Consider the following 12,719-nt stretch of genomic DNA (forward strand, 5'->3'; position numbering starts at 1 on the left):
GAAAACGATGATCTAAACTTCAACGATCACAACTTTACCTGGAAAAATAGCAATGGCTAAATTTCAATCCAAATAAAACCCAAAAAACCCTGAATGAGTACCTAACTATTTATCGGCACCCTAGCTTAGATATCTAAGCGCCCTCGTTTTCCACACGCACGCTTTCCGAACTGCTAAACGGTGTATTTTTTGCGAAAATTTTCTATAGAAAAGTTATTTAAAAAATCATATTAATCTATTTTATATTTTTTATAATTAATAATTAATTAATCATATACTAATCTATTACTACGTTTTCCATGCCGGATAACTTATCCTCCTCCCCCTCTAGCCGAACGGGCCTATGGAGATGAGAGGATGACCAAGGGTTCTCTACGGCCCTGCACCACCAGGTTGCATATGACCATTGGTTTCTTTTAGGGGCTATTGCATAACTGACCTTATTTTGAAAGTTAACTGTATATTTGACCCTCTTTTTTTCACTTTGCATTTTTGATCCCGTTTTTTAAAAATGAAGGGGCCGTTTGACCCTGATGTTAGACTACCATGAGTTAGAAGTAAAAAAAATTAAAAAAAAGAAAAAGACACGCGAAAAGACCAATATGCCCTCTCTCTCTAACCCTATCTCTCTCTCCCTCTGCACAAGGGCTGCGTCGGCGCGAGCGGGCTGCGGCGGCAGTGGTGAGCGGGAGCAGAGCGCGTGTGGCGGAGCGGCGACGGTTGGCGGCACAACGGCTGCTCGCGAGGAGGCGTCGCGCGGCGGCTGGCGGCACGGCGGCCGCTCGAGGGGGTAACGTGCGCGCGCGGCGGGGCTGTGGCGGGCGTCGCGGCAGCGGCATGGCGGCCGCTCGCAGGGAGGAGGCGGCTGTTCGCGGTGCCCGTGGGGAGGCAGTGGGAGGCCGGCAGCGCGACGGCCAGTGGGAGGCGGCGGCGGCCGTGGGGCTGCGAGGTCGTGCGGCACCGGGAAAAATGACCGTCGTGGCCGGTCGCAGCAGCAGCGCTTCATCCTCTTCCCCGGCCTCGGCTTCCGCGGCGTCGGCAGGCACATCGTGGCCGGCCGCGTGACCCGGTCGCGGCCGACGTCGGCGTACATATTGGACCCCGGTAGTTTCGGTTCTAGGTTTGCCACTGTTGCTGATACAATGCCATCATCACCAAGAAGATAAGCCACCAAGAACTAGCGACGCTAGCTAGCTAGGTCAAGTGAAATTCCACTCCACCACCGAGAATTATTTGTGTTATCCCATATAATTATGTGATGATATGTGAATGTGTATTTTGGAGATGATTATGTGTTATTTTTACATGAATATTCTTGTATATTTGTGCACTTTGGCAAATTTGGGCAATATGTTGTCAATTTTTTCTTAAAAAGTTAGGAAAACCATGTCAAAAATTTGTTTAAATTAATTTATATTTGAGCTAAATTTAGTTCAAATTTTACTACATTTGTCAATTTAATCAAACTTCATTGAAATATCAAGAAATTTGTCTCAAATAGTAAACATAAATAAATCAAATAATACAAGTAAATTAATTGTTACAAAGGATAGGTGTACAAAATTGGGCCAAATGTGCAATAAGCATTTACAAGTAGGGTCAATTATGCCAGGGTAAAACCGTCCATTCATGTCTCATTTGACGCCGTTAAGCTCACTTAATGGACTAGGTCAACCTGCCTCTTCAATTTTGAAAACCGGGGTCAAATATGCAAAGTGAAAAAAGAAGGTCAAATGCGTAGTTAGGTTTCAAAGTAGGGTTAGTTATGCAATAGCCCCTTTCTTTTAAGATGGTATAGATATGTGTAATTGACTTAACATAATAATATTTGATAATTTTTTTGTTTTACCTTAAAGAAAACTCAGTTGCAAGGCATGGGCTCTTTGCTAGTAAAAATAAAGATAATATAGCCAGAGTAATACAATACCATAATAATTAACACATCTTATACTACACACAATTTGATTTTCTGCTTCAAAGTTCAGAACACATAAGTAGAAGCTGTATGCTCGAATATACCGACTTATTTTTGATGTTTTAAATGAGAGAACACTGATCATAACACTGGCTACACATAACACAAGGTATATCCTGCGAACTGTATCTCTTCTCTTTCCATTGTCATCGTCGACCTACAGATTTGAGGATTCATTGTTGGCTGGAGTAGATGGTGCAGAAACTGATCCGTAGCTGCTTGCACTAAGTCCAGTACCCAAGCTGAAGGGGGTCCCTTCGTTGCTGATCTCCTCAAATGGCTGAGGGTTCATGCGGTGGTTTCCTTGTTTGGCCTTCCTAGATCTTCTTAGGATCACAAGTTGTTCCGCTACTTCCTTCATATCAGGTCGCTCTTCGACCTTCTCTTTCATGCACTCCATTGCTAACCGGCCAATTTTTTCCAAGATGAACATATTTTCTTTAGTTGCGATCTCCTTGTCAAACATTGCCTTGCCACTATTTTCTTGCTCATAGGCTTTCTGGAAATCAATTAAGAGACTACAGTTCCCATCATATATTGTTGGCTTCCTAGTGATGAGCTCCAATAAAACAACTCCAAAGCTATATACATCGCTCTTCTGTGTTAAACGCCCGGTCTTATGGAACACTGGGTCTATATAACCCATGCTACCAACAACAAACATGGTGAAGTCTTTATCCACAGTAAGCAGCTTGGATGTCCCAAAGTCAGAAATCTTGGGGATGAACTTATCATTTAAAAGTATGTTAGCTGGTTTGACATCACCATGTCGTATCGTACGATTTGTGGATGAGTGCATATATTTTAGCCCTTCTGCAGATTCAATTGCAATGTCCAAACGTAGGTCAAGTGGGAGGGGGATACGGTGACTGTTGTCACCGTGAAGAATTTCTTGTAAATTTCCATTGGCAGCAAACTCATATACTAGCATTGGAACATCCACCTCCAAGCAGCAACCTAAGAGCTTGATGATGTTTGTGTGGATCATTTGAGATTGGATGATAACTTCATTGGTGAAATCCTCTTTTCTAGCATCATTTACCTCGATCGAGGATTTCACTGCCACCATGGTGTTGTCTTCAAGAATCCCTTTGTAGACTTTACCAAATCCTCCCTGACCAAGGACCTCTGAATTGTTTTTTGTTATTTTTTTAAGCTCTTCCTTGGTGAAAATCTTGATGTTCTCTACTTTCTGTAACACAGAACCACCATTCTTTCTGAAATGTTCATTTAGTCTTCTCTTTTGGATCATCATCAGAGTGACCAGGAGACCAACCATCAAAAATGAAATGCCAAGAGTGATGCCTGCAAATATTACGTAACTTTTCGTAGCCAGAATATAAGGAATGTGTGTGATATGTGGTGTTTTTTATTTATAGAAAATTTAATAAATAACAACATAGATTGAGATGGTTAAGATACCTAAAGCAAGTTGTGCTGCAAGAGGAAACTTTGGGCTGCAGGCCTGTTCTTTTGGATCACCGCTGTTTTGGTAACCCCGATGGCATCTACATTCGTATGAACCATCTGTGTCCAGGCAAATGCCATAGCATGGATATTTCTGAGTGTTGGGCCATGCACACTCGTTGATATCTGCATGATTTTATACATGATCACTAATGACCTCACAACTCACTTTTATTTTTAACCAAGATCAACATGCAAGAAACATGTATACTTCATACTGGTATTACTATTACAAAATTGAGTTAATGGATTTATCGAATCCCTAATAATGTATTCCCTCCCATTTCATAATATTTGTAGTTTGAATAAGACCAAGGTCAAACTTTTGAAACTTTGATTATAAATAATTTTGGAACCAGAGTGAGTAAAAACAATGAAGTCTTTATCTAGACAACCAAAATGTACATCTCTTCCAAAGTAACAATAAACTAAGTTCAATTATAATTCATTTCTACTACAAAATTGCATGAAACCTTGACTCGGCTACAATGTATGTGCGCATGCTTAGGTCAAGTACAGAAAAACGTCAAATATAAATAGGAAAGCATATAAGTCCTCTTGTTGGTGTAATCCACATATGAGCAATATTTATTGATACCTTGTGATTTATTCATCAGAGAAAAGTTCTACTAATATTTTGGTTAACCATGAAACCATACTATATAATGTTGCAGTTACATATTCTCTGTAATATGCAGTATAGGTGACTTTGTTCTCACTTATTCTCTGTAATACTATATAAAATATTCCTTTACGATTCTTCAATTAATTCGCACCTTTTGTTTTGCCATGCATGGCAGTCAAGTCAACAGTGGTTTATGTCAACTTTGTTCTCAAACACTGATTGCACGCCCTTGCAGATGTTCCAAAATAAAATAAAACTTGAATCTTTCTAACAAAAAACAACCCAACTCAATTCTTTCTTTTTTAAAACATATTGTTTTTTAAAAAATATAAATCTGGGAATTATGTAATTACTAATTTAAAAAAAATGCTCTACATAATTAATAACTTGTTTTTAAGAAAATTATTTATGCTACGAGATTATGATGTTATTTAATAGTTTTTAAATGTTAGTATCTAAGCAATATTTGTATATCAATATGCGAAAATATATTTTGTTTTAATAGTTTATTTAATAGTACACACATTTAAAACTCATTGAGACTTTTCCTACCGTGATTGTTTTACAACCTTTTAAAAACAAGTAATATTTAAAACTATATTTTCTTGATTTCTAGAATTTCTAATATGTTTTAATTTGATAAGGACAAAGGAAGCAATCTTATTGTAAGTGACCTTGAGTCCTTGACCAATGACAACGGTAAATAGCAAAAGTGAAGGAGCTGTGTCACGTACTAGTGCATCCGCCATCTACATAGGCGTTTCCCTCGTAGCCTGTGGAACACTTGCAGGTGTAGCCCGGGCCATTGATGGAGTCGACACACTCGCTGTGGACGCTGACGCAGGCGTAGCCCGGCTTGTCCTTGGCGTCGGCGCAGGACATGGAGCCGTTGTCGCGGATGGCCCAGTCCAGATACACCGGCATGGTCTGGTTCCTGTCCATCATGAGGTCGGCTCGCCGGAAGGTGTAGTTGGACCGTCCGACGAGGAAGGCGTAGCCGCAGGGGCTGTAGTCGAGCATGGCGGAGTGGTCGTAGTCGCGGAAGTTGACGGAGCTGTCGGTGAGCCCCGGCGGGATGTCGACGTGGCAGCAGCCGACGCCGGCGCACTGGCCGTCCTGCGCGCTGTCCGAGTTGTTGCAGTAGGACATGCAGCCGGTGTAGTAGGTGCGGCCGTAGCTGCCGCCCTCGGTCCTCAGGCTCTCCGTGTAGCCGAGGGTGTTGCAGCCGACGACGACCAGCATGTTGTTCGTGTTGGAGATGCGGTACACGCCGTGGCGGTTCATCTCCGTCGCGGCGGCGCTCCAGTTGCCGTTGCTGTCTTTTGGCTGGGAGGCGTTGAAGCACTGCCACCCCACGGGGAGAATCACCTGCGACTCCGCCGTCTCGATGGACAGCTTCGTGACCTGGATGGACGTGCCGGCGAGCACAGCTTTCGGCCCGGCGACGCCGCTGCCGCTGTTGAGACACGACAGCTCGAAGCCACTGCGGGAGCACCCGGGGCCGATGCCGAACGGGTAGGGGATGTCCACGCTGCCGCAGTTCAGCTGGCAGCCTGGTTTCCCAGCCGTCTTGCTCTCCGCCGTGGCTGCCATGACCACCAGAACAAACACGAAAAGCAACAGTTCCATTTTGATCATTGACCTACTGACTTAAGTTCTTAATCTGCAGCAAGCTTAGTTTGCTTGCTCAGCATGCATAAATATAGGGCCGGAGCTGTTGGGCATAGGTAATTTTCATCCTTTTTATTTTGAGAAAATCTAACAAATACAATTGATAAACATTTAATTCTAAAAAATGCCATCGACAAGTGTGAGTTCTAAGAAATACCATCGTACAAACGAATTTGCCTAAAAAATACCATCACTCTGTTAGGGTTCCGTTAACTTTTTTCTGTTAAGTGCTATAGTATGAACAATGTTTTTAACGGCAGAAATGGATGGAACCTAACGGCGATGGCATTTCTTAAACAAATTCGTTTGTAGGATAACATTTCTTAGAACTTGCATTCGTCAATGATATTTCTTAGACTTAGACGTTTGTTAATGATATTTTTTAGATTTTCTCTTTTATTTTTTTTCCTAATGAAAATCCCCATCACTTCCAAGCTATTGAAAACAAATTAGCGAAAAGACCTACTGCTAAGTCTTTGTTATTTTTTTAAGAACCAGGAGTCACCTAACATGTTATATATATATTTGTCTCTCAGGAGTATATTATGCTCCCTCTATTTTATATATTATAGTGTAAAACGTTTCGACTTATGAAAAAAATATATAGTAAGATTTACGACACCGAATTAGTTTATTAAATTCAACATTGAATACTATTTCAATTGTATATTTGTGTAGTGCTAGACACATTTTACCTAAATACTCGGTCAAACTTAAAAATTAATTAGAAAAAAGTTAAAATGTCTTATAAATATGAATCAGAAATGATAGACGGATAAAGTACATGAGTTCTGGTTGAGTGGCCGTCATCAAAATTATTGTTAATGATCATTGCTAAGTTACCCTAATTAAATTTCCAAAAAGTTGAAAATCACTACAAACGCAAACACTCGTGTGTGTATATATTCACCTCTATAAACATGCACACGAGCATTCTAACTATATGAGAAATGAATAATTAGCTCTAAATATCGACACTTGTGTTTAGTCCATGACTTAAACCCAAGTGGAATAGACCAATATTTGTAACATCAAATTATTATGATTAAAAATTACCATAAAACATGGCTTGAAAGTGTATTTATTTTGAATTGTAAATGTTATTTATTTTTCTATAGCAATTTTGACTCAAGAGAAAACTATTTCTGACATGCAAATTTTCTTTGCATTAACCATTGTAGGCATGGATTTTAAAGGCACCGGAGGAGTTAACCTTATTAATTGGTATCCCGTCACATCTTTCTTGCCCATTGTAGGACAAAAACAAAATTAGAAAGACCCGCTCCTATACAAAGTCTTCCCTATATCTTTATTTTTTTGAAATCTTTAATATTTCTTCCCTATGATTGAGGTCGTCGTTCTAACCTTCTTAAAATAAAGGGCCGGAGCTGTTGCTTAGCTAAGCTATTTCATCCCCGTCTTTCACTAATGTTGGAGTAGGAGGTGAACAAAATTATTAAAGACCTGCTTACACCGATTAGTCTTACAGTAACAATTGTACCATACATCTGCGTCTACTCAGCCCCATGGATTGCCATGGCCTAGTATTGCTGACTGCAAAACGTAATCTGTGGTACATTCCTACATATTTATTACAAATTTCGTTGGTTTAATTAACACAGAGTAAAATATAGAAAATGGGGGAAGGTACATAAATGAATCGAAACCGAGTGGCTTCGAAAATATAAGCATTTCTAGATGTTTACGTAAAAAAATGAAGATCTTGAAAGATTTTCTTTTAGGCCATGTTTCTTTCAGCTTAGGATTATTATAATCTCGCTTATTGTTAGTAAGCTGAAAGAAACATGTAGATTATTTTTATAGCTTATTATAATTTGGATGATGGATTATTATAATTCAATAAGCTCACCAAGGGGAGCTTTTTTGGATTATTAGATGCCAAAAGACCCGCTATCCTTGATTACTTCTAATTAATTACCAGATGTCACGCCCAGAAATTTACACTAATTTCCGAACAATAGCATGTATTAAATCTCGGTCCAGGAATCAGCCCGAGTACACACCATGACAAATTAATACACAATTCCATAATTTGAAAACAAATAAAAAAAATTGTCTATCGAAATGACTGAACCTCACTTTAACCTTGAGAACTACCTCCTGACTCTGGCTCTAGCACTTGCTCTGGTAGAAAAAAATTAAGCAAGGCTGAGTACAAACCACCATACTCAACAAGTAACACCCAAGAGAGGAGAACAATGAATGTAATTGGATATCAAGGATAGGGTAAGGTTAAATTGCATAAAAGCAGCAGTAATTAGCAAAACAACAGATAAAATGGACTGAATAAAAAGTAGAGTAAGTATTTAAAATAATTATCCATTGTCCAATGCTACATCATGTTGCGACAAGCCCAAACCATTGTCGAACGTTACACCACGTAGCGACAGGGTCAACCTTCTGCCCAACATTACATCACGTTGCGATAGACCCAAAGCACTGCCAACGTTACACCACGTTGCGCAGGGCCAAACAAATTCCAAATTCATCAATTCGAATAGTTTTACTCTGATTAGAGGTGTACAACTTTACCCACAAGACACCGTTCCACTACACATGAACATGCGCCGGTGTATCACCACGATACCACGGAAAGGAATATGTCATAGGACCCGTCGCATAACCCTCCCTATTCAATCGTACCGCACTTCAGGTTTCACCCCTCCTTTACACCAAGTCAGACAGTCCTCTCTTGTGCCTTAGCGAATCTGGAAGCAGCATGGGCCATCGTTACACTACGACTCCCATCCATACTCCATCATACCCACCCTTGCCTGGGTATGCCAAATAGTTTAAAGCTACACTTCAAATCTCACCTTGCCCTTACTCGGCTTATGGTTAGTAGTGTAAGACTTCTAGGGTTTCCTGAGAACCGGTCCTTAATTGCCATGGGCACGACTCTCAAAACCATGCACCCACAGCCCACCATAAGTAATATTTTAGTTGTATTTAATCCACATCAGGAGATTAATCATGATCACAACCATTAAAGGTTTATCAAGTTTAAAAGTGATTAAATGATAACATGTGAGCTAGTTGAACTAAGCATGGCTAAGTGTTGCCTAAGCCTATTTGTAGTCAAATTAAACCTAGGATGACAATAACAATGAGTGGGAATCAACGGATATATATAGAAAGGTAAATGCCCAATAAATAAATAAATAAAGTAAAGTAAGTTTGCATAAAGTAATGCAAGTTTGAATGTAAAGTAGAGAATTTTATAATCTTGGGATCAATATGTTCAAGGATGGAGTGCCACTTGCCTTGCTCTGACCCACGAGGAACTTAGGCGACAACTTCGATGACGATCGGCACTGCGACGGGGTCAAAACCTATGACAAACAAAGAAAAACTAGCAAAAATAGGATATAAAACTACTGAAACAGAGAAAGAAACTATTTTTAATGGATTCTTGGTATTTTTCTAGATTTAATAAAATTTGAATGGACTAAAACAGAGACTAGATGAATTAGTTATGAGTTTTAGAAGTTTTCTGGATTTTTAAACTAAATAGGAAATACCTTAATGATTTATTGTGTAATTAATTGGAGGAACTGACGTTATCCTCGGGAGAGAGAGGCTGACAACATGATAACATGGGCCCACTATATAGTGACTCAAGGAGAGGGGAGAGAATGGGCTGACAGAAGGGGCCCATTCGGCAGCGAGGCCGAGAAGTCGACGAGTGGGCCCCCTTCGATGTCTGTCGATGGGGGAGCGCGAGACCCACAGCTGGTTCCCACCATCAGTGGGATGCAGCCGCTGACATACGGGTCCCACTAGCCGACTGGCTTAAAACAGAGGAGGGGGATGGAGCATGGACGAGCGGAACGCGTGGGCTGGCGACATCGGAGGCGAGCGGCGGCGGCTAGCACCGCACAACAGTACGAGCGGGTGAGCGGCGTGGCGCGCGAGGGGATAGGTGGGCAGAGGCGACGAGGGGTGGCGGGGTGCTTCGGCGGTGGCGGCTTGGCGAGCGCACGACGACCCGCTTGGCAGCGGCGCGCAGCAGCGCGGATGCAGCGTGCTAGGCGACGAGCGGGATGAAGTGGTGATGGTGGCACGAGCAGAGTGGGCTGCAGCGCTAGGCGGCAGCTGAGGGAGGGAGAGGGATGAGGAAGGCACGACGATGACCGGCGGCAGGAAAGGGACTGCGGCGGTGGGAGTGACGTGAGGAGGATGGTGGCACCGGGGCGAGGCGGCGACGAGAACCGGCGGCAGTAAGCGAAGATGGCGGGTGAGGTAAAGCGTGGAAAGTGTCGTCGGCCAGCGAGGAGGGAGGAGGCGCCCGACAAGTGGGGTCCACCCGTTAGTGTGGGAGGAAGGGAGTGAGGATTGACAAGTGGGCCCGAGGGGAAGGAGAGAGAGGAAGGGAGGGGGCGGCCGGCTGACAAGGGAGACCCACTGGTCGGCGGGAGAGAGAGAGGAGAGAGGGAGGTGGCGGCCGATGGGTGGGTCCCATCAGCCAGTGAGAGGGAATAGGGGAGCGGGGGAAGACGGCGTGGCTGGCGAGCTCGGGCTCGACCGGCGCATCGACAGGGGCGGCGTGGGGAGAAGCGGCAGCGCAAGGGGCGACGGCACCGGCACTGGCGGTGTGAGGACTAGCGTCACGAGGCGGCGCTGTGAGGCGGACGATGGTGTTCTGGCCGGGAAACAGCGACGGCGCGCATCGAGCAGCCGGTGGGCGGCGGCTCAAGAGGGAGACGACGCACGAAGAAGTCGACGACGCCGGAGACGGTGCGCGATGGCGACATGACGAATGGATGTGACGGGGAGGGGCACGACGACGACAGCCACTGGCATGGCGACAGCAGGGCGGCGTATGCACGCGGGAACCTGCGACGGCGACGAGTGTCGGCGGCGACGGGTCGACGATCACGACGCAACGACGACAGCGGCGGCTGGGACGATGGCGGCAGTCGGGGTGCACAAGCGCACAGCGATGGCACCGGCGGGGCGACGATGCTCAGAGAGGGACAAAAGAGGGAGGAGGGCAGCGGGATTGCTCACCGACTGCGGCGCGGACGACAGCGGGTCAGCGAGGATGAGGTGGCGATGGTGACGTGGGTTGGCAGCGATGGACGTCGACCGGCGGTGGGATCGGTAGCGGAGGTGGGGCGGCAGCGACTCGGGTGCGGGAGAAAAACGGGAGGCGGCGCGAGGCGGCGGGGTATTTATTACGCGGGGAGACTGGCTAGGGCGGATTGTGGACTCCGCTGCGCACACGGTGGCAGCGGTTGCGAGGGAGGAGGCCATGTCAGCGATGGCGGTGGCGACGCGTGGCTTGGCTTAGGCCGGGGAGCGGGAGGGGGAGGCGGCATGAACCTGCGGGCGCGAGCAAGCTGGGCAGAGGCGACCCGGCTAGGGAGGAGGGGTGGTGCACGTGGGGAGGAGGGAGTTGGGTCGACTCAACTGGGCCGGCCTAGGAGAGGAAGGGAGGAAAAAAGAAGAAAGGAAAAGGAAAGGGAGAATTGGGCTGGCCCAATTTCGAAAAAAGAAAAGAAAAAAAGAAAGGATAAGGGAGGAAATAGAAAAACCTCACTTTTTGTCAATTTTTGAATTAACTTTTTGAGCAAAATTTTATACTCTGCAATTTGAATTTAAATCCAGTTAATGATTTGCGAACTTTGATTTACTTAAATTAATTCCTTTAGAGGGTTTTTCCTGAGTTAATTAAGCCAATTGTTACTTAACCATTTCTTTTACGAATTTAGGCTTAGGACAGAAACTCCGGGTGTGACACAACCAGAGGCCGGAGAATGCCCGCCACGTGTCGTGTCACCATGGGATGAATGTGTCCAAGATCCCATTGGATGAAAGGCGGGTGGCACACCACCGGATCGAGACGAGAGTGAGCCCGAGTGTGGACTAGCGGCGCGGGTGGAGGTGGCGGTGGTGCAGACACCCGGGGGGCCAGCTCTGACCTGCGTCGGTAGACAAGTACGGGTTGGGCATAGCGCACGGGCGCGGGAGAGGTCTCAGCCGCGCGTGGCACAGCTTAGACCACCAGAAGCAGTGTCGGTGTACCGGGGAAACCTACAGGTAAAGGATACACAGATACAGGTGGTTTTACCATCGGGTCCATCGAAAACACGGACCCCAGCTCAGGATCAAGAGAGGGAGTAGTAGAGGTGGAGTAGGGGAAATCTGACTCGTCAAACACAACGTGCCAGGAGATGAGGACTCGGTGAGAGGTGAGATTGAAGCAGCGATACCCCTTGTGGTCAGAGAAGTAGCCAAGAAACACGCACCGAGTCGAATGAGGCGCCAACTTGTGAGGTGATGGAGACCCGCGAGGGTTTCTTTTTGGTGCCCGATCTTTCGATGAGAGGATAACTCAATTGAAGTGAGGATGATGTTCACGGCTCGACTAGAGCTGTCCAAGAGCGTTGCGCCTTAGCAACCGATACACCACCTCCAATGGTCGTTGTGATCTTGCAGTGCGTGACGCCGGTCATGAGGGCACTTGTCCTACGAGCAATCGAAGAACTAGCAAGAACAAGTAAATAGGCAACTTAATTGCGAGATGAATATGAAGCACAAAGATGAATATTATTATGGTGGGATTCTGTGAACAAGTATTCGAGTGGTTGCGCCAACTGACACGTGTTGTCACGCCCAGAAATTCCTCACACAAATTTCTGAACTTTATTGTGTATTAAAATCCCCGTCCAGGACCAGCCGAGGTACACCAATAGACAAAGTTGATTACATTACTATCGTTCTTAAAAACAACAATAAATAATAATTAAAGTCTAATGATATATATCGGAAAATAAAATAAAGGCCTTCTAGCTCCAGCGTAGCTTGGCTCCAAACCATAGGCAGCACCTCGACGGCGGACAAACGTCAAACCTCAGAATCGCCTCCATCTAAACAGTACTCTACCTCTGAAGGGGGAAACACGCAAGGCTGAGTACAACCACGTACTCAACAAGCGGCACGGAAAAGGGGTAATTT

At 44.8% G+C, this 12,719-nt stretch overlaps 1 protein-coding gene across 1 annotated transcript; it reads right to left on the reverse strand.

The window, feature by feature from the left end:
- Window positions 1–2,132: 2,132 nt before the first annotated feature.
- LOC102722250 (wall-associated receptor kinase 2-like) lies at window positions 2,133–5,696 on the reverse strand. Its single transcript, XM_006662206.2, has 3 exons — window positions 4,802–5,696; window positions 3,398–3,568; window positions 2,133–3,280 (listed from the first exon to the last, which is right to left on the reverse strand). Exons 1-3 carry the CDS (start codon window positions 5,694–5,696, stop codon window positions 2,133–2,135), a joined length of 2,214 nt encoding a protein of 737 aa, XP_006662269.2.
- Window positions 5,697–12,719: the final 7,023 nt, after the last annotated feature.

This window comes from Oryza brachyantha, chromosome 10 (assembly GCF_000231095.2).
Source record: "Oryza brachyantha chromosome 10, ObraRS2, whole genome shotgun sequence".
NCBI lineage: Eukaryota > Viridiplantae > Streptophyta > Magnoliopsida > Poales > Poaceae > Oryza > Oryza brachyantha.

Coding starts and splice junctions, on each gene's coding strand:
- LOC102722250 (XM_006662206.2), bottom strand. CDS start 5,696: ATGGAACTGTTGCTTTTCGTGTTTGTTCTGGTGGTCATGGCAGCCACG. Junction 3,569..4,801: donor TGTAGATGGCGGATGCACTA/GTACGTGACACA, acceptor AAAATCATGCAG/ATATCAACGAGTGTGCATGG. Junction 3,281..3,397: donor TGCAGCACAACTTGCTTTAG/GTATCTTAACCA, acceptor TAATATTTGCAG/GCATCACTCTTGGCATTTCA.